The sequence below is a fragment of the Siphateles boraxobius genome, unplaced genomic scaffold (genome assembly GCF_051911475.1).
Source record: "Siphateles boraxobius isolate OS27281-9 unplaced genomic scaffold, OSU_SipBor_1 158, whole genome shotgun sequence".
In the NCBI taxonomy this organism is placed as follows: Eukaryota; Metazoa; Chordata; class Actinopteri; order Cypriniformes; family Leuciscidae; genus Siphateles; species Siphateles boraxobius.
The window spans coordinates 420001-442500 of NW_027508764.1; the positions used below are offsets into that span (position 1 = coordinate 420001).

The window sequence follows — 22500 nt, forward strand, 5'->3', positions numbered from 1 at the left end:
TCCACATCAGGACCTTGAGGACGTTCCAGGCTCCGCCGGGGTATTTATTCACCACGAAGGAGAAGCAGTTTCCCACCACGATCATGTGCGCCTCGGTCTGGCTGTGCGACACCGGGTCCTCGGCGAACACTAAGAAGTTGCAGAAGGTGACGAGGTAGGCCACGATCACACGGGACCACGGGTGCTGGAAATAATAGCGGAACCGGGAGTAAACCTCCATCCGTCTGAGGAACCCAAGACACCGTCCACCTGAGAGACACCAGACACACACGCTTCAATCTACAGGCCTGCAGTTCATATTATAAATCAGCAGAGAACCGGCACTTACTCACCCGTGTCGCTCCAAACCCATATGACTTTCTTTTGTACCGTGAAACACAACAAGAGACACTTCATGATATTTTTATTTTTATTTTTTAGAACTGTTTGCTTTGCTTTCAATGTAAGGAAGCGTGAACATTCAGCGAATCATCTCATTTTGTGTCATCTCATTTTGTTTTGCGTGAATAAAAGATAAACAAAATATTGTTTTTTGGATGAAATAATAATTTAGACTGTCTGAATCACAGTCTTCACAAGCGCCAGTCCAAAACAAACACTAAAGGATTAATTTCATAAAAACATCCAGGTTACATAACATTCAGACAAACAGAGACAAACAGACAGAAAAAAACAGACATTCAGACATACAAAAAAACATTCAGACAAACATTCAGACATTCAGACAGACATTCAGACAAACATACAGACAGTCAGACAAACATACAGACAAACATAGAAATTCAGACAAACATACAGACAAACATAGACAAACATACAAACATACAGACATTCAGACAAACATGTAGACAAACAGACATTCCGACAAACATACAGACAAACATACAGACAAACATACAGACATTCAGACAAACATACAGACAAACACACAGACAAACATACAGACAAACATACAGACTAACATAGACATTCAGACAAACATACAGACAAACATACAGACATTCAGACAAACATACAGACATTCAGACAAACTTACAGACAAACATACAGACATTCAGACAAACATACAGACAAACATACAGACAAACATACAGACTAACATAGACATTCAGACAAACATACAGACATTCAGACAAACATACAGACATTCAGACAAACATACAGACAAACATACAGACATTCAGACAAACATACAGACATTCAGACAAACTTACAGACAAACATACAGACATTCAGACAAACATACAGACAAACATACAGACAAACATACAGACAAACATTCAGACAAACATATAGACAAACATACAGACACAGATAGACAGAGAGACATTTAGACAGACATTCAAACAAACATACAGACAAACATACAGAAAAACATACAGACAGACATTCAGACAAACACAGATAGACAGACAGACAAACATACAGACAGACATTCAGACAAACACAGATAGACAGACAGACAATCATTCAGACAGATATTCAGACAAACATACAGACATTCAGACAGACAGACAGATTAAAACACAGCTAAGTCCCTTAAAGTAACAACCTACACAATCATGCAATCACAAATCTTGGAGTCTATTTTAATCCTCTTCTCCAATTTGACAAGCATGTAAATGCAGTTGTAAAGAGTCGCTTTTTTCAACTCTGATCTATAGCAAAAGTGAAAAACTTTCTTTCTAGTAAAGACCTTGAAATTGTGATTCATGCACTAATTTCCTCTCGATTGGACTACTGTAATTCTCTGAACGTTGGCCTACCTCAAACTACTGTCTCGGTTACAGATGGTTCAGAATTCAGCACCAGACTGTTGACAGGAACTGAGAAAGGGATAATACAGTATCTCCCCTGTTCTTGCCTCATTGCATTGGCTACCAATAAAATTTAGGGTCGACTTTAAGATCCTTCTTTTTGCAGGCTCTACATAGTTCGGCCCCACATTATATTGGTGATCTTATAAGCCCATACACAGCCTCTGGGTCACTTTTATCTGTCCCTCGCTCTCGGTGTAAATAAAAAAGTGATCGATCTTTCTCTGTAGTCTCCCCCAATGCTCTGGAACAGTTTATTGTTAACAATTTTGATACTTGACTTTATCTCTTTTTTTTTACTACTTTTCTTTTTCTTTTATTTTCTTTTATTGATTTATCTTATTGTACTGTAAAGCACTTTGGATCAACTATGGTTGTGTTAAACTTGTGCTCTATAAATAAAACTTGACTTGACAGACAGACAGACAAACATTTAGACAAACATTCAGACAAATACAGACAAACGCTCAATGGCTAAAAATATCTGACATGAGCGTGCGATGATGATGCGAGAGTTCTGGAATAACCGCTGCTCAGAAACCATGTGCTGCTGGACTCATTTAGCCTGTGTGTGTGTGTGTGTGTGTGTGTGTGTGTGTGTGTGTTTGACCAAATGTCCCCACATACATATTAAAACCTGAAATCATATAGTGTGGATGGTTGTGTAATGGGATATAAATAAAAATATAATGTCTATATAAATAAATATTTCATACAGTAAATAATATACTATCTATCTATATATATATATCTCTATTTGTGCTTTGTTATGTTTACATTGATGGCTTCTCGCGCAACACTGAAACTCTTCCCTTAAACAAATATCACATGTCAAAACATTCAATCGCAGCAACAAATACATAGACACGTATGATATATTTGCATGACGCGTGCACATAATATGCAATGAATAGAGCAATAGGCGCGTGAGCGGATGTTTGTGGATGATGGCAAATGGGAGCCGCTCATTAAACTCAGCACGTGCGTCGGGATCAAAGCAGGAGCAACACACAGTTTTCCAGCATGTTCCATGAGCGTCACACAAACACACACACACACGCACACACAGATGATCATAACACATGTAAAAAGGCTTACGCAGACAGTCGTGCGGAGATGGAGATTCAGATTGAGATCCCATCGCCATATCAGTGCTTGTCTCGCTCCCGACATCAGTGATGATGATGATGATGATGATAATCCTCCGCGCGCCGCTCATTCAACGCGTCTGATTTCACGCGCGTCATTCAAAGCGTCCGCGCGCCTCATGCGATTACAGAATCAGAAACAAAACATCATAATCATTATCAGCAAAACACACAGACCACAACATGGAGACAGACATCTCTCTCTCTCTCTCTCTCTCTCTCTCTCTCTCTCTCTCTCTCTCTCTCTCTTTCTCTAATAATAATATTTTTCTCATTAATATTAATAAATAAATATATGTATAATATTGGCAACAATATATATATATATATATATATATATATATATATATATATATTGTTGCCAATATTATACATATATATATATTACAGTGGATCTGTATAAAGCGCTATATAAATAAATGTGTGTATTTATTTATTTATTTAAATATTGAGGGTAATTTTCGAATAAATATGACAATTAATATTTAGAAAATACTATAGTTCTGATTGTTCTGCGACTATTGGATTAAAACAAAAAGCCTGAACTAAAGTGAGCTGAATAAGGACACTGTTGTCGTCTATGTTTTTCTCTCATAATTTTATTAAATTATTTGAATAGACACAATATGCATTACAGATGTTATATGCATTTCAGATGTTATAGTATATAATGATACAAGAACAAAACCTAATAGCTATATACAAAGAAGTATTAAGAGAACATTTCTAAAAATAAGTATTTGTACACACAAAAATGAGAAGTGAAAATGATGTCTGCCCATGCGCAGTGCGGAGGGAGGGTTGACGCGTCAGAGACACGTGACGTCACCGCTGCACTGCTTCCTTCTTCCGGGATTGAGTTTCCAAACATCATCCGCCGAGTGAAATAATGTCTCATCAAACGGGTATTCAGGGTAAGAGTGAGATGTTTTTAAGATTTATAAATCTGAATCTGTATGATGACAATGCATGAGTGGCGACAGACTCACTTAGTGCCGAGATTCATTTAGAGAAATCAATGAAAATGTTAATAAACCGCGTCTGTCAGCCAGCAGTGGTTTCCCTCAGATCTCGGCGTTATGAATAATTTCATCTTGATTTATTATTTATACTTATCGTATATGAGTGTTTAAAGATGGGTAGAGTTTTGCTTCAGTGATCACGAGCACGGGCAACGCCTTCAGCGCGCGCGCTCACGCGCCATATGCAGCCTATAATAATATCACCATACTGTAATATATCATCATCATAATGTAATTTATATGACCATACTGTAATATATCTTAATCATATTGTCATATATCATCATCATACTGTAGTTTATATCACCATACTGTAATATATCACATCATACTCTGTAATAAATCATCATCATAATTATGACTTACATATAAAAAATAAAACATTCTAATAATAGTAAATCTATAGTAGTATGTCAATCACTCAATCATCATCACTATTATTATTATTATTATTATTATTATATATGCAGTTTATATGAAATAATGATCAGCCACATCGTCTGAAAACACACGTTCCTATAAGCATTTTAACTTTCTGTTTCTGACTAACAAAGATTGTGTCGTTCAGTTTAAACGCTGGTGTGTTGTCATGGTTACTTCATTGACAGTGTTGCTACAGTCCTCAGAATAATATGACTATGAATAATATTTATTTGACGTGTGTGTTCTCGTCCTCCAGCGGCTGAAGAGCTGAAGGATGTTTTCGGCAGCGCCAGGAACGGACAGTACAGACTCCTGAAGATCGTGATTGAAAATGGTATCTGATAATCATAAACACTTCGATATTCCCAGAGTTATGAGTTATTGATGTGTGTGTGTGTGTGTGTGTGTGTGTGTTCAGGGCGACAGCGCACTTCTTTAGTGTCTCTAGTCTCTCTCGCATCTATACACGAAGGCCGGACAAGTAATTTGTTGAGGTCCATTTGTAAAGAAAGACTACACGCCTGCGCACATATATATTCACACACACACACACACACACACACATATCTATAGACTAAACACGTAATACACATGTGCACGCCGTCAGCGCTTCACAGATTCACGTTTTTGAGGTTTACGTGGAGATGATCACGCTTTATTATTAAAATTATTCAAAACTTGCACCTTGATCCTGTTTTAAGGTTTGCGTTCTCAAACACTGATGTGTGTAAATGAACTGCCAGATTTTCATGTAAATGTTGTGGGAACGAACAAACACATTAAAGTTTCTGTTGAGCGGTGTGTGTTAGCAGCTGCTAAGTTAATAACTAATGATCTTTACAACGGAAGTGAATCAATCAAAACTAACTTTATCTGGACAATAACTTTATTCTAGATCTGCTGTAAAGCCTAAACAATCTCTGTTACTGTAATCTCCTATTATCACTGTAAATCTGCTGTGAAACTCTATATTGTTAAAGCGCTGTAATAATGAAGACTGGACTTCAGAGGAGCTGCTTCTGGACCTGACTGAATATAAAACATTTTTGTTTAATTAAATTTAATTCACGTTTATTTGTATAGCACTTTTCACAATACACATCATTTCAAAGCAGCTTTACAGAAAATGCATGAGTCCACATTATAATTTAGAGTGAAACTGTCTGAGTTATGTATTTCAGAAATGTACATATACAAAATCACAGTTAGCGAAAAATGTATTAATTTAATGCAGAAACAAAGAGCTCATTGAAGTAATGAATACTTGTTTGTTAACAAATGATTGACATTTAGAAAATATAGCACAAACACACACACACACACACACACACACACACACACACACACACACACACACACACACACACACACACACACACACACACAGTGTGTTTGGTACAGACTCCTGAAGATTGTGATAGAAAATGGTATCTGATAATCATAAACACTGCAATATTCCCCGAGTTATTGATGTGTGTGTGTGTGTGTGTGTGTGTGTGCGCAGAGGAGCTGGCTCTGGGCCGGACTGAAGCCTGCTCTGGTAGTTGGGAGGAAGACTACGAGCGTCTAGTTCTGCCGACGCTGGAGAAAGATCTGCCGTGCTTCATCCTCTTCCGACTGGACTCCAGCAACAGCCTGGGTCACGAGTGGGTGTTCATCGCCTGGTCACCTGACCACTCGCCCGTAAGACATCACTGTACATCACACTCTTCATCGCCTGGTCACCTGACCACTCGCCCGTAAGACATCACTGCACATCACACTCTTCATCGCCTGGTCACCTGACCACTCGCCCGTAAGACATCACTGCACATCACACTCTTCATCGCCTGGTCACCTGACCGCTCGCCCGTAAGACATCACTGCACATCACACTCTTCATCGCCTGGTCACCTGACCGCTCGCCCGTAAGACATCACTGCACATCACACTCTTCATCGCCTGGTCACCTGACCACTCGCCCGTAAGACATCACTGCACATCACGCTCTTCATCGCCTGGTCACCTGACCTCTCGCCCGTAAGACATCACTGCACATCACACTCTTCATCGCCTGGTCACCTGACCGCTCGCCCGTAAGACATCACTGCACATCACACTCTTCATCGCCTGGTCACCTGACCGCTCGCCCGTAAGACATCACTGCACATCACGCTCTTCATCGCCTGGTCACCTGACCGCTCGCCCGTAAGACATCACTGCACATCACGCTCTTCATCGCCTGGTCACCTGACCACTCGCCCGTAAGACATCACTGCACATCACACTCTTCATCGCCTGGTCACCTGACCACTCGCCCGTAAGACATCACTGCACATCACACTCTTCATCGCCTGGTCACCTGACCACTCGCCCGTAAGACATCACTGCACATCACACTCTTCATCGCCTGGTCACCTGACCACTCGCCCGTAAGACATCACTGCACATCACGCTCTTCATCGCCTGGTCACCTGACCACTCGCCCGTAAGACATCACTGCACATCACGCTCTTCATCGCCTGGTCACCTGACCACTCGCCCGTAAGACATCACTGCACATCACGCTCTTCATCGCCTGGTCACCTGACCACTCGCCCGTAAGACATCACTGCACATCACGCTCTTCATCGCCTGGTCACCTGACCGCTCGCCCGTAAGACATCACTGCACATCACGCTCTTCATCGCCTGGTCACCTGACCACTCGCCCGTAAGACATCACTGCACATCACGCTCTTCATCGCCTGGTCACCTGACCACTCGCCCGTAAGACATCACTGCACATCACGCTCTTCATCGCCTGGTCACCTGACCACTCGCCCGTAAGACATCACTGCACATCACGCTCTTCATCGCCTGGTCACCTGACCACTCGCCCGTAAGACATCACTGCACATCACGCTCTTCATCGCCTGGTCACCTGACCACTCGCCCGTAAGACATCACTGCACATCACGCTCTTCATCGCCTGGTCACCTGACCACTCGCCCGTAAGACATCACTGCACATCACACTCTTCATCGCCTGGTCACCTGACCACTCGCCCGTAAGACATCACTGCACATCACACTCTTCATCGCCTGGTCACCTGACCACTCGCCCGTAAGACATCACTGCACATCACGCTCTTCATCGCCTGGTCACCTGACCACTCGCCCGTAAGACATCACTGCACATCACGCTCTTCATCGCCTGGTCACCTGACCACTCGCCCGTAAGACATCACTGCACATCACGCTCTTCATCGCCTGGTCACCTGACCACTCGCCCGTAAGACATCACTGCACATCACGCTCTTCATCGCCTGGTCACCTGACCACTCGCCCGTAAGACATCACTGCACATCACACTCTTCATCGCCTGGTCACCTGACCACTCGCCCGTAAGACATCACTGCACATCACACTCTTCATCGCCTGGTCACCTGACCACTCGCCCGAAAGACATCACTGCACATCACACTCTTCATCGCCTGGTCACCTGACCACTCGCCCGTAAGACATCACTGCACATCACATTCTTCATCGCCTGGTCACCTGACCACTCGCCCGTAAGACATCACTGCACATCACACTCTTCATCGCCTGGTCACCTGACCACTCGCCCGTAAGACATCACTGCACATCACGCTCTTCATCGCCTGGTCACCTGACCACTCGCCCGTAAGACATCACTGCACATCACACTCTTCATCGCCTGGTCACCTGACCACTCGCCCGTAAGACATCACTGCACATCACGCTCTTCATCGCCTGGTCACCTGACCACTCGCCCGTAAGACATCACTGCACATCACGCTCTTCATCGCCTGGTCACCTGACCACTCGCCCGTAAGACATCACTGCACATCACACTCTTCATCGCCTGGTCACCTGACCACTCGCCCGTAAGACATCACTGCACATCACACTCTTCATCGCCTGGTCACCTGACCACTCGCCCGTAAGACATCACTGCACATCACGCTCTTCATCGCCTGGTCACCTGACCACTCGCCCGTAAGACATCACTGCACATCACGCTCTTCATCGCCTGGTCACCTGACCACTCGCCCGTAAGACATCACTGCACATCACATTCTTCATCGCCTGGTCACCTGACCACTCGCCCGTAAGACATCACTGCACATCACACTCTTCATCGCCTGGTCACCTGACCACTCGCCCGTAAGACATCACTGCACATCACACTCTTCATCGCCTGGTCACCTGACCACTCGCCCGTAAGACATCACTGCACATCACACTCTTCATCGCCTGGTCACCTGACCACTCGCCCGTAAGACATCACTGCACATCACGCTCTTCATCGCCTGGTCACCTGACCACTCGCCCGTAAGACATCACTGCACATCACGCTCTTCATCGCCTGGTCACCTGACCACTCGCCCGTAAGACATCACTGCACATCACATTCTTCATCGCCTGGTCACCTGACCACTCGCCCGTAAGACATCACTGCACATCACGCTCTTCATCGCCTGGTCACCTGACCACTCGCCCGTAAGACATCACTGCACATCACGCTCTTCATCGCCTGGTCACCTGACCACTCGCCCGTAAGACATCACTGCACATCACACTCTTCATCGCCTGGTCACCTGACCACTCGCCCGTAAGACATCACTGCACATCACACTCTTCATCGCCTGGTCACCTGACCACTCGCCCGTAAGACATCACTGCACATCACGCTCTTCATCGCCTGGTCACCTGACCACTCGCCCGTAAGATATCACTGCACATCACACTCTTCATCGCCTGGTCACCTGACCACTCGCCCGTAAGATATCACTGCACATCACACTCTTCATCGCCTGGTCACCTGACCACTCGCCCGTAAGACATCACTGCACATCACGCTCTTCATCGCCTGGTCACCTGACCACTCGCCCGTAAGACATCACTGCACATCACACTCTTCATCGCCTGGTCACCTGACCACTCGCCCGTAAGACATCACTGCACATCACGCTCTTCATCGCCTGGTCACCTGACCACTCGCCCGTAAGACATCACTGCACATCACATTCTTCATCGCCTGGTCACCTGACCGCTCGCCCGTAAGACATCACTGCACATCACGCTCTTCATCGCCTGGTCACCTGACCACTCGCCCGTAAGATATCACTGCACATCACGCTCTTCATCGCCTGGTCACCTGACCACTCGCCCGTAAGACATCACTGCACATCACACTCTTCATCGCCTGGTCACCTGACCACTCGCCCGTAAGACATCACTGCACATCACGCTCTTCATCGCCTGGTCACCTGACCACTCGCCCGTAAGACATCACTGCACATCACGCTCTTCATCGCCTGGTCACCTGACCACTCGCCCGTAAGACATCACTGCACATCACGCTCTTCATCGCCTGGTCACCTGACCACTCGCCCGTAAGACATCACTGCACATCACGCTCTTCATCGCCTGGTCACCTGACCACTCGCCCGTAAGACATCACTGCACATCACACTCTTCATCGCCTGGTCACCTGACCACTCGCCCGTAAGACATCACTGCACATCACACTCTTCATCGCCTGGTCACCTGACCACTCGCCCGTAAGACATCACTGCACATCACGCTCTTCATCGCCTGGTCACCTGACCACTCGCCCGTAAGACATCACTGCACATCACACTCTTCATCGCCTGGTCACCTGACCACTCGCCCGTAAGACATCACTGCACATCACACTCTTCATCGCCTGGTCACCTGACCACTCGCCCGTAAGACATCACTGCACATCACATTCTTCATCACCTGGTCACCTGACCGCTCGCCCGTAAGAGAACGAGTGCAGGACTATAATCCCTTGTGTAGTTAGTAAACATGGTGATGTTTTTTGTGGGCGGAGCTTATGTGGAGGCAGAGCGATTCCTCTGGCCGCTTCACTAACACTAGTTAGCAAGTTTTGTTTGCTTGTTTTTTAACAATGTCGGGAGAAAATCCGATTTTATCTTAACGTGTAAGTTCTCTCACTGTCCAGGACCGCGATTGTTATTTGCAAAAGTTAACTTTAACGTACAGAACCGGATTGGCCGACCCGTACACACTCACTCACTGATCTGACGGGATTAGCGTTGAGTGGCTGCACATTTACACTGATAGAGAGGCCGAGCGTAAAGAGAAACTGAGGGCGTATAAATCTTCAGATGCTTATAATATAACTATACTGAATGGTCACGTACACGACTTGTGATGATAAACAAATAGACACAATAGTTTAGAAAACATTATGCGATAAAATTTCTAATTAAAGCCTGAACTCGGTCGATTCTGGCACCGACAACACAGCAAGATGATATTTGAAGCTCTTGTGTAGTGGAATCTGTGCTGGTATAGAGGAGCGTCTCCTGTGATGATCACGGTTGAACAATCTTACACACATTCTCACGCGTGTTCAGGCACGTCCCTGATGTCTGTGTGTCGAGCTGATACACACTGATCTTCTGATACACACTGATCTGAAACTGTTCCACTCATTTACACACTGATCCTCCCAGTTCTTATCAACTGATCTGAAACCAGATGCTGAAACGCCCGGGCTTCTCCCAGTACTTTATACTATTCGTAGAACTTTTCTAACATTTAATTTATTGTTATTTTTATAGGAATTATTTTTAATTGTATAAATATGGTCTATATATATATATAATATACAGGTGCTGGTCATATAATTATAATATCATCAAAAAGTTGATTTATTTCAGTAATTCCATTCAAAAAGTTAAATTTGGATATTATATTCATTCATTACACACAGACTGATATGTTTCAAATGTTTATTTCATTAAATTCTGATGATTAAAACTGACAACTAATGAATGTCCCAAATATTAGAATATTACTTAAGACCAATACAAAAAAAGGATTTTTAGAAATGTTGGCCAACTGAAAAGTATGAAGATGAAAAGTATGATTATGTAGAGAACTCAATACTTATTTGGGACTCCTTTTGCCTGAGTTACTGCAGCAATGCGGCGTGGCGTGGAGTCGACAAACAGTTCTCAGTTTTAATCATCACAATTTAATGAAATAAAAATTTGAAACATATCAGTCTGTGTGTAATGAATGAATATAATATCCAAATTTCACTTTTTGAATGGAATTACTGAAATAAATCAACTTTTTGATGATATTCTAATTATATGACCAGCACCTGTACATAATAATTGTATAAATATATATTATATTTTAATACATTAATAATTATAATGAATCATATATTTTATAATTATTATTGTCATTATTGTAATAGTATTAATGTAGTTATTAATTATTAATTAATTGACTTGTATCATAAAATATAGTATTATAGATATTTAATATTTATATAAGAATTCAAAATAATTCTGATAATAATAATAATTGTAAAATAATATTATTCATTATAAATATTAATTTAGTATGTTTATAATTTATATTACTGTATGTTCTTATTTATATTGATATTAATAATAATCAAATAATATTCATTATAAATATTAATTTACTTACTATTTATCAATTAATTAATAATTATTATTTTATATTTATTAATCATATATTTTAAATATTTATATGTATACGAATTCAAAATAATTTTGATAATAATAATAATAGTTATTATGAAACATTATTATTAATGTAGTATATTAATAATGAATATTGTTTAATTATATATAATTAATTATTATTATCAAATATATAATTATTAATCTTAAATATTAATTTAGTTATTATGTATTCCCAATTACTTATGATTAATAAATATATAATAATAATTAAGTAAATTATAAATATTTAATAACATGTATATTTATAAGAATTTTAAATAATTCTATTAATAGTAATAATAATGTATTGTTGTTATTGTATTTTCACACACTTTTGTCTCTTAAAGGGAAACCTCATTTCCTGGTTGAGATTTACTCTTCATCACTTAGTAGCCAGTGATAGTCAGTCATGTTTATACGTTTATTATAATCATGTTTCTGGTTTCATCATCAGGTCAGTGATGCGAAGTGTCTGTCGAGTGTGTTAAACTCTGGCGTGTTGTATCTGACAGGTTCGGCACAAGATGCTGTACGCCGCCACCAGAGCCACGCTGAAGAAGGAGTTCGGCCTCGCACACGTTAAAGACGAGATGTTCGGCACCGTGAAGGTGTGTGTGTGTGTGTGTGTGTCTGTGTGTGTGTGTGTGTGTGTGTGTGTGTGTGTGTGTGTGTGTGTGTGTGTGTGTGTGTGTGTGTGTGTGTGTCACGCACTCAATGAAGACTTGTCTTACAATGGAGCAGTTCAGTTATACACAAGTTTGGAGTCTGAGAGATGTTAATGTTGTTGAAAGAGTCTCTTCTGGTCACCAAAGCTGCTTTTATTGATCAGAAATACAGTAAAAATTGTTCAAATATTAAATCAGCTGTTTTCTATGTGAATATATAGTAAAGTGTAATTTATTCCTGTGATCAAAGCTGAATTTTCAGCATCATTACTCCAGTCTTCAGTGTCACATGATCCTTCAGAAATCACTATAATATGATGATTTGATGCTCATTTATGATTATTATCAATGTTGAAAACATTTATATTTCTGTGGAAACTGTGATATATTTTATTTCTCATGATTATTTGATGAATATAAAGTTAAAAAGAAAAGCATTTATTTGAAATAGAATATTTTTTAACATTATAAATGTCTTTACTGTCACTTTTGATCATTTTAATGTGTCTTTGATGAATAAAAGCATTAATTTCCCTGAGATTTATGATTTTCAGAATATGATGTGCTTGTATAAAGTGTGTTTGTCTGTGTGTCAGGATGATGTTTCTCTCAGCGGATACAAGAAACACGTCACAGCTCAATCAGCCCCTGTACCGCTGACAGCAGCCGAGGAGGAACTGCGACAGATTAAACTCAGCGAGGTACACACACACACACACACACACACACACACACACCACACACTCGCACTCACACACACACACACACACACACACACACACACCACACACTCGCACTCACACACACACACACACACACACACACACACACACACACCACACACTCGCACTCACACACACACACACACACACACACACACACACACACACACTCACACTCGCACTCGCACACACACCACACACACACACACACACCACGCACTCACACACACACACACACACTCGCACTCTCACACACACACACACACACACACACACACTCACACACACACACTCTCACACACACACACCACACACACACACACTCACACACACACTCGCACACACACACTCACACACACACACTCGCACTCTCACACACACACACGCACACACACACTCTCACACACACGCACACACATACATACACACTCTCTCTCTCACACACACACACACACACTCTCTCTCACACACACACTCTCTCTCACACACACACACTCTCTCTCTCACACACACACTCTCTCTCACACACACACACTCTCACACACACACACTCTCTCTCACACACACACACTCTCTCTCACACACACACACACACACACACACACACTCTCTCACACACACATGTTTGTTATAGTTATTTTTACTACTACTAGTAATACATTTCCGTTTTTTTTTTCACACACATTTACTAATAGACTTTAAGATCATCAGTTGCATTTGTTAACATTAGTTAATGCACTGAACTAACATGAACAAACACTCTACAGCTGTATTTAACAAAGATTAATAAATGCTTTAAAAACACATTTTGCTCACTGTTAGTTCATATTAACTAATGCATTAACTAATGTTAATAAATGGGACGTTACTGTAAAGGGTTACCAGATGTTTTCTGCTATTTTTGAGCTGAAACCAAAAATAAAGTTTATTAAATAATCAATAAATCCAATTTATTGAATAATCAAAAATCAAATGAAAATATATTTAACATTTAAACTTATAACATTTATAAAATTTAAATTACAAATAAAGCAGTTTTTACATCAACTTTCCAATATAAATATGTAAATTTTTGTAAGGGTCTTTTAAAATAAAATTTTACAAATGTCCTGTTTTTAAGTGAGTGACACTATACTGATGATGATAGAGTTGGTCATGTGACTCTGAGAGAGAATCAACAGTCCCAAACTCACGACCATATAAGGACATGAAGTGAAACTCTCTGGCCCGCCCCATTCCTGAAACCAGCCAATCAGAGCAGAATACAGAGCAAACAGGAAGAAGAGGTTTCATTTTCCTTAAAAAGCCTATTTGTAGGTTTAAAATAAGAGCTGAGAAAAAGTTCCTTCTTTTACACACAGTGAATAACAGCATAATTTTGAAAAAAAAAGAGGAAAAATTGTACTGTGGTACCTTGGAAATATACAGTATAAAAAATTTAATTAGGAATAAAAATCGTGTATTATTTATATGATTTTATTGATAATTTGACATAATAATAAAAAAATAGAAATAAAATATTATATATTATTATTTTTTAAATGCCATCTGTTTAATTCTATAATTCAGATTTCAGAATAGATGATGAAGCGGGAGATACACAGACTATATGAACCTGAATGATATTCTTTCACTGCATTTGTGTTTATTATCCAGAGAATGCATGAACTAATCACATGTATATATAATGGAAGTCGCTTTGAAAAAATGCATAAATGTGAATGAATGTTATTAATCAGTTGCCTTGTGTGTGTGTTTCTGTGCGCGTGTGTCTTTGTGTGTGCGCGCGTGTTTGTGTGTGTGTGTGTGTGTGTGTGTGTGTGTGTGTGTGTGTGTTTCTGTGCGCGTGTGTCTTTGTGTGTGCGCGCGTGTTTGTGTGTGTGTGTGTGTGTGTGTGTGTGTTTGTGTGTGTTTGTGTGTGTGTGTGTGTTCAGATCCAGACAGATATTCACGTGAACACTACTAAGCAGACTCTTCAGGGCGTGGCGTTCCCTCTGGACGGAGAGGCCGTAACCGCGTTACAACAGTTCAAGGAGAAGAAACTCAACTACGTTCAGCTGGTGAGACACACACACACGCACACACACACACACACACACACACGTTCGTTCAGCAGTTATTCGACAGCAAAGAGAAAGAGTTTTTTGGTTAATAATTGATATCCATCATTTTGTCTCCAAAGATCATCAACTTTGAGAAGGAGCTGATCATGTTGTCGAACACGGACGCCACGGAGCTGAAGGATTTACCCAGGAGGATCCCGAAGGACGCGGCGCGCTATCACTTCTTCCGCTACAAACACTCGCACGAGGGCGACTACCTGGAGTCTGCAGGTACTTCACTCGCGACTAAACCACTTCCTCGTTCACATCAAGGACGATAGCTGTAACGCTTAACGATAACGGCACGGAGAAACAGTTTCACTGGAATAACTTTCAGATGATGAACGATAAAAGCATTGAGAGCCAATCAGAATCTGCCCTGCTTTAAAGAGTTTAAAATTTAAAACGACAGACGACAAAACTGCAGATCGCTTATAATAAACAGAACGATATCATGCGCCGGTGTAGACGCTAATATAGTTATCACTAGTTATCGTTATATTTATCGTTATCATTATAGTTATTGTTAGTTATCATTATAGTTATAGATAGTTACCGTTATATTTATAGTTAGTTATAGTTATCGTTAGAGTTTTCTTTAGTTATCGTTGAGTTATTGTTATAGTTTTCTTTATAGTTATCATAGTTTCAGTTCAGTTTCTACTGTTTATTTAATAATCAATCAAATTAACTGAATAATCAACACTCGAATAAAAATAAAAACATTTAAATTACACACACAAAGCAGTTTTTACATCAACTTTTTTAATTATTTAATTATGTTTATATTATTATTTTTTTTAAATATAAAAATTTAAATGCTGGATGTAATATGAAAAAATGGAATGACAGATTTACATTAAAAATGAAGACAGGTAAAGTAAAAATATAATGCAAATGTAATATAGTGAAAATATTTTGCCCTTTACACAGTAGTGGCCAAAAGTGAAGATCGGAGGGGATGTTTGTTTTTAATGAACCTGCAAAAAATATTTAAATATGAACAAAAACAAAACACTAAATTTGATTAAGGTATTTATCTAACAAAATTATTTGGCTAAACAAATGCAAACTAAAGCTACGGGTTTTATTTTACTAACCAGAAAAAGCTAAAAATCCTTCGACAGGAAAAAGCAAACATAATCAGTTGTTAATATTTCATTGGTTCTCGTTTTTTTGGTTCATCATTTCAGTTATTATCATCACAAATAAAACAATCGACTCCAAGCACAACTAATGTGATTACAACCCCTTTACCGCATTTTTAACAATAATCTTTGAATATCGTGAGTTTGCGTCAGTTTTGGCCTGTAGACTGTAGATGTTTGATCATGTTTCCTCTTCCTCTGGATCACCAGTGTTCATTTACTCCATGCCGGGATACAGCTGTGGGATCCGAGAGCGGATGCTTTACTCCAGCTGTAAGAATCCTCTGCTGGACATGGTGGAGAACAAACTGCAGATGGAGGTGGAGAAGAAGGTCCGTTTCTTTCACTCCTTCCGTAAAGAAATTCTGTGGCTAAAAAAAATATTATTTCTATTATTTGCATTTTATTTCAAATTTTATTTGATTTTACTTCATTTATTTTTCAAATTGAAATCTTATTGTAAAGTGATACCAAAATTATTTATTATATTAGAAATATAGTTTATTTTTTATTATTTTTATTTTTTTCAAGTATCCTAAATAGTTTTAATCCTAGTTATACAAATAATTATGTGTTAAAACTTTAACTTGAAAAATTTTAATAACATGCAAAAGTTATAATTTTGATGATTATGGCTTACCCCTTATGAAAACCCCGAATTCAAAATCTCAGAAAACTAGAATATTACATGAAATCAATAAAAAAAAAGGATTTTAGATACAGAAATGTCGGCCCTCTATAAAGTATAATGATGCATAGGCTATGTATATAGTTATATATACTAAATATATTACTTTCACCTTTTAATTTGAATTACTGAAATACATGAATTTTTCAAGTTTCACCTGTATATCCTATATTTTTATTATTTTAAATTATTATTATAATTTTTATGTGATTTTACTTATATTTTTTTGAATTTCAATTACTATTTTATATATATATATATATATACATCTCATTAAAATTATATTAAAATGAATTAACAAAATAAAAAACGTAAAATTATTTTAGGATCATTTTAATACATAATATATATATATATATATATAAACTTTTTTTAATAATTCTAACATGATTTCATTCCTAATTAAATTAGGAATAAAAATAGTATATTTTTATTATTTTAAATATTAAAAAATAAAATATTTTTATAATTATTTCTTATTTGTTTTATCCTAATTAAATTTATAAGGAATAAAAATAGTTCCTTTATTTTAAATTATTATTTTTATATTTGTATTTTATTCTATATATTGTATTTGATTTTGTATTTTAATTCCAATTTGTATTTATTTCAAATTCTAAACGACCTCCATCTAAATATTTAACGTAATCTAAAAATGTTGGCTAAACTCTGCGTGTTTCTCCCCGCAGTTGGAGATCGATAACGGCGACGAGCTGACGGCTGATTTCCTGTACGACGAGGTTCATCCGAAGCAACACGCACACAAGCAGGCCTTCGCTAAACCGCGCGGGCCGCCGGGCCGGAGAGGCGACCGCAGGATCACACGGCCCACCGACGACTAGCCTAGCGTTAGCAGGAACCCAAGAGGCCACCAAGCTGTCGAGCGCTTACTTCCCACAATCCCCTGCAGGAAGCCATGCGCTGAACTATGCACCATAACACAAACGCCCATCATGAGGTGTGCTTCAACTCAACAGCGACTTTCATATTAAAACGAACAAAGAATTATTTTAAAAATCAATCTTTTGTGATTTTAAAGCGTGCCAAACTCACGATTGCAGTTACTGAAACGAAAAGACCTGAACATTCGCCATTCCTTTTACCGAGTCTTATTTTGTTACATTGTTACGTCTTTTTTACCAAACACGAGTCACATGTTAATCACAGCTCACATCTGACGGATCGAACCGAACTCACGTCACATACTTTTTTTACCGCATTCACATTTTTTGATATGATCGTGTTTTGTTCTCATGTTCCAGGATGCTCATTTTTCTATGCAATTTTGTTTGAACATGTTTTTGTCTCTTGTGTTTCCCACTCGACTGTGAAGCCACATCAGGACACAGAATTAATCAGCTGAAAGTATGTTAAAAGGGAAGACGGGATTATGTGTGTGTGTGTGTGTGTGTGTGTGTGTGTGTGTGTGTGTGTGTGTGTGTGTGTGTGTGTGTGTGTGTGTGTGTGAGAATTAACTGCTTGGTCAGAACTAGCGCAGGTCATGTTGAGTATCTACTGTCGTTTGGCAAACCACTGTTGAACATCTGTACTGACGCAGACGCTCTGACGTTTCACATGTAGCCTGTCTGTGTTCAGACGTCTCGAATACTTGTTTTTTTAGAGAAAAATAAAGTATTTAAATCATTGAATGGACTGTCCTTTATTACATCACCCTCGGGATCATGGAGCGTGCGTGTCTAAAGTTCAGTTCAGGATTGCACTGTAAATGTTGATTTACCTCGAGCGGATCATCCGGAGCTCTGGGAGTGTTGGAGATTAAGATCTTCCAGCTCAGAGAGAACCTGCCCATTCAAAAATCATACTTTATAAACACATATATGTATTTAAACATATTATACATTTACATAAGCATTACAATTTAACTGGAAAAACACACATACACTCTCACAGACACACACACTGACTTACACACTCACACACTGACTCACAGACACACGTATACTGACTCACACACTCAGACACTGGCTCACACTGATACACAAAAAAACTCAGACACACTCTCACACAAACACTGACACACTCGGACAAACTCTCACACACACACAATCTCTCTCGCTCACAAACACACACTCACACTCTCTCACAGACACTCTCACACACCTGTGTGATGGTGGGTCTTCTGTTCTTCTTCTCACACAGACACTGAGACGCCAGATCATACATCTTCTCCACCTCCTCCATCTGCCATCCCTCCATCTTACTATCAATGAACTCCTGCAGAGAGACCTCGTCATCATCGATCTCATCCTTCATCTCCATCTGAAACACACACACACACACACACAGACACACAGGTGACTGAGCTGCACAGACAGAAGAGGAGAGTTTGAGAAGATCTGAATGAACGTTCACACACACCAGTAGTTTAGGATCACGGCTTTCATCCACCGGAGGAAGACCAGACAAAATCTCCAGCAGCACCTGCACGATAAATGCAGAATATAATTCCTGTTCCTGGTAATCCTGAATCAGAATAACCCCTCGGTTACGACTGTAACCTCTGTTCCCCGAAGAGGGAACGAGACACTGCGTCGATTGACGCTAAGGGAACGCTTCACGTGATGACGTTTTGAAGCACATGTGAAATCAGTCCAGAGGTGTGGCGGAACATCTGAGGCCGGTGACGTCACGAACCGGGGAACTATAAAGCCGAATGGAAGAACTCGATATTGGTAAGCGAACCTCAGGAACTTCCTGCGATATGGAAGGATGGATATATGGAAGTACGCGTCCTTGAGATCTATCATGACAAGCCAGTCCTCGGATCTGATCTGTGGCACGATTTATCTCAATGTTATCTCACAACGTCTCAGTGTCCACATTTTGAAGTTTATTTGCATTAATGAGAACCAAAATGGGACACAACCCCCATCCTTCTTTGGAAAGATGAAATACCGGCTGTAGAACCCGGTGTCCCTGCTGGAGGGAGGTACATATTCTATGGCCCTTTCTCTAACAGGGTTTTCACTTCTTGTTCCATTACCAGAGCCCGCTCGGGGTCCACTATAAACCTGGGCAGACGAGACCCAAACTGTATTTGATAACCCTTTTCTATGGTCTGCAGGACCCAACGAGAAACATTTGGCAGTAGCTTCTACACTGCAAAAACGTTTACTAGTGGTACCAGCCTCTCGAGACTGACCTCTGTTTTTTGTTGTGCAATCAACCCGACGCCCTGTAAGGGTGAACCGGCAGGGAACGACCGAATGGACCTGATGGACCATCAGAATCTGAAATACACATTTCTGTCTTAAAGCCGCCATGAAATCAAAATGGACGACTCTTGCTTTTGCAGTGTTTTTCATAAATAATTTATTTGTGCATTATTGTGTTAAATTCCTGTTCCTGGTAATCTTGAATCAGAATAACGCCTTGGTTACGACTGTACATATCGACTGCTCTGGGACCCTCCTCGGAGGGGATTTGAGATATGTGCTCGCCTGTGCCCTGAAGCACACGAGGTCACGGTTGGCAGAACGGTCCCCGACAGCGGGCACCATGTAATGAGGTGTTGACCACTCTACTTCGGGGGGGACTGCCCTCACTGGCCTGAGCCCTCGAGCGTCAGGACCTCTTCCCCGCAGCCTTCCTGGAGACAATGACAGTCCTCAGATCCGTCTTACCCCTCGAAGACTGCGGCTGAGAGCGGCCGCCCTGTCCCCGGTCCTTCTGTGTTGGAGCACAGGAGGCTACGCTCTGCTTCTGGGTGAAGAGCTGGCTTTAGAAGATTGGGGCTGCTCCCGGAGACATGAGAGCGACGGGAGAGGAGCTTCTGGAAAGCGGCCTCCTGGAACCTCTCGTCGACTGAATTCACAGCGTCGCCGAAGAGGCCAGGTGACAGGGGTGCTACATAAGAAAATTGTCTTTTTCCTTAATATTGCTTAAATTGAGCCACAGATGCCTCTCAGTGGCCACGAGGGCTGCCATAGAGCGGCCGATGGATTTAGCCGTCTCCTTGGTGGCCCTGAGAGATAAATCTGTGGCTCGACGTAGTTTGCCAATTCCTCCTCCTAACAACTCCTCTTGGTAGGCCTGCAGCAGCGATATAGTGTGAAGGCATGCTGCAGCCTGACCAGTGGCTGAGTAAGCTGTACCCACTAGAGAAGATGTGGTTCTTACTGGTATAGTGGGTAATACCGGGGCCTTTAGGGAAGATGCCGCTTCGGGGGAGAGATGGCTCGCGGGGCATCTCCCCATGACTGTGCACTTTATAATTCGATATAGAGGATTAGTTAGTGTAGCAAGGTTCAGATGTTATGGGAAGAAGGAGGCGGGAACCGGCAAACATTCCAACAATTTAATGACATAAAATAAAACAAATACAAAATGAAAGTAAAAGACAGCAGCCCCTCACGGACAACTGCTGTCACATAATAAAACACAAACAAAACAAAACACAGGTTCAGGCCTGTTCCTCTCTCGATCTCGTCGCTCCTCCTTTTATGCTTCCGCTCCTCCGTGAGAGATACGAGACCGGTGCGTCGCGCAGGAGTCACTCATCAGTGATCACGCCAACTGCCTCGCGCCGCTCTCTCACGGCCCTCGGCCTCGTTCTGCTCGCCACAGTTAGATGTTTGTGCACTATACACTCTGTATGAAACCGGTTTCTCCCACCGAGTTGTGGAGATCGGGGAAAAGCGGTAAGCCCCGCCGTTGAGGTTGTGACCCCGATGGCAGGAAGCATTCGTCCAGCTTGCTTTTGGAACGAACGTGCTGCTTATCTGCTGAACAGTCCATACTCAGTCTTTCAACTGCTCTTGTCACAACCTCAACTAGAACCAATCAGAACTAGATAGTTGCAGTGTCGGTGCCTCAATCGGGGTGGAAGGAACTGTAGCGCGTGCTTCCAAACTCTGAGAGAAGGCACTGGATCTATCAGGTGAAGGCAGAGATAAGGCGTCTCTAACCCCGCTGATAGATCCATTTGCAAACCCCATGACTGCGATCACTGCTGGTCCCAGCAGCAGCGGGACCCGAGTCCTGGGGAACGCGAGCCTGAGCGTCCTCGCGAAAGAACGCCAGTGCTGCACATAATCGTGCAGCACTAAGAGAGAGAGAGAGAGAAAGACCAAACAACACCAAATATGACACGGACAGTTTCACAATGAGCGCTACTGAAGCCACAGAAGCTAGCGCTCCTCTGTTTTGGGCAGGCTTTATAGTTCCCTGGTTCGTGACGTCACGCGCCTCTGACGCTCCGTCACACCATTGGACTGATTT

At 41.2% G+C, this 22500-nt stretch overlaps 3 protein-coding genes across 5 annotated transcripts in view; 1 reads left to right on the forward strand and 2 right to left on the reverse strand.

The window, feature by feature from the left end:
• tmem117 (transmembrane protein 117) overlaps nucleotides 1-3199 on the reverse strand; it is a 58435-nt gene extending 55236 nt beyond the window's left edge. Inside the window, exons 1-2 of the mRNA XM_077230960.1 lie at nucleotides 2916-3199; nucleotides 1-249 (exon numbers count right to left, since the gene is read on the reverse strand). The exon at nucleotides 1-249 is cut by the window's left edge and continues 60 nt beyond it. Coding sequence (XP_077087075.1) covers nucleotides 1-249; nucleotides 2916-3036 — 370 coding nt within the window. The 5' untranslated portion in view covers nucleotides 3037-3199. The remainder of the gene's footprint in view (nucleotides 250-2915) is intronic.
• Nucleotides 3200-3751: 552 nt separating this feature from the next.
• twf1a (twinfilin actin-binding protein 1a) lies at nucleotides 3752-18908 on the forward strand. Its single transcript, XM_077230964.1, has 9 exons — nucleotides 3752-3879; nucleotides 4667-4744; nucleotides 5915-6093; nucleotides 12447-12542; nucleotides 13196-13300; nucleotides 15256-15381; nucleotides 15504-15654; nucleotides 16782-16903; nucleotides 17949-18908. The coding sequence occupies exons 1-9, from the start codon at nucleotides 3855-3857 to the stop codon at nucleotides 18099-18101; spliced, it is 1035 nt and encodes a 344-aa protein (XP_077087079.1). The 5' UTR covers nucleotides 3752-3854; the 3' UTR covers nucleotides 18102-18908.
• irak4 (interleukin-1 receptor-associated kinase 4) overlaps nucleotides 16376-22500 on the reverse strand; it is a 19408-nt gene continuing 13283 nt past the window's right edge. Inside the window, exons 8-11 of one of the 3 annotated variants that reach the window (XM_077230963.1) lie at nucleotides 19639-19701; nucleotides 19381-19539; nucleotides 18998-19061; nucleotides 16376-16920 (exon numbers count right to left, since the gene is read on the reverse strand). In XM_077230963.1, the coding sequence (XP_077087078.1) occupies nucleotides 19008-19061; nucleotides 19381-19539; nucleotides 19639-19701 (276 nt within the window). In that variant the 3' untranslated portion in view covers nucleotides 16376-16920; nucleotides 18998-19007. Of the gene's footprint in view, nucleotides 16943-18997; nucleotides 19062-19380; nucleotides 19540-19638; nucleotides 19702-22500 lie in introns of all 3 variants that reach the window. The other 2 variants (XM_077230961.1, XM_077230962.1) reach the window with 2 other exon arrangements.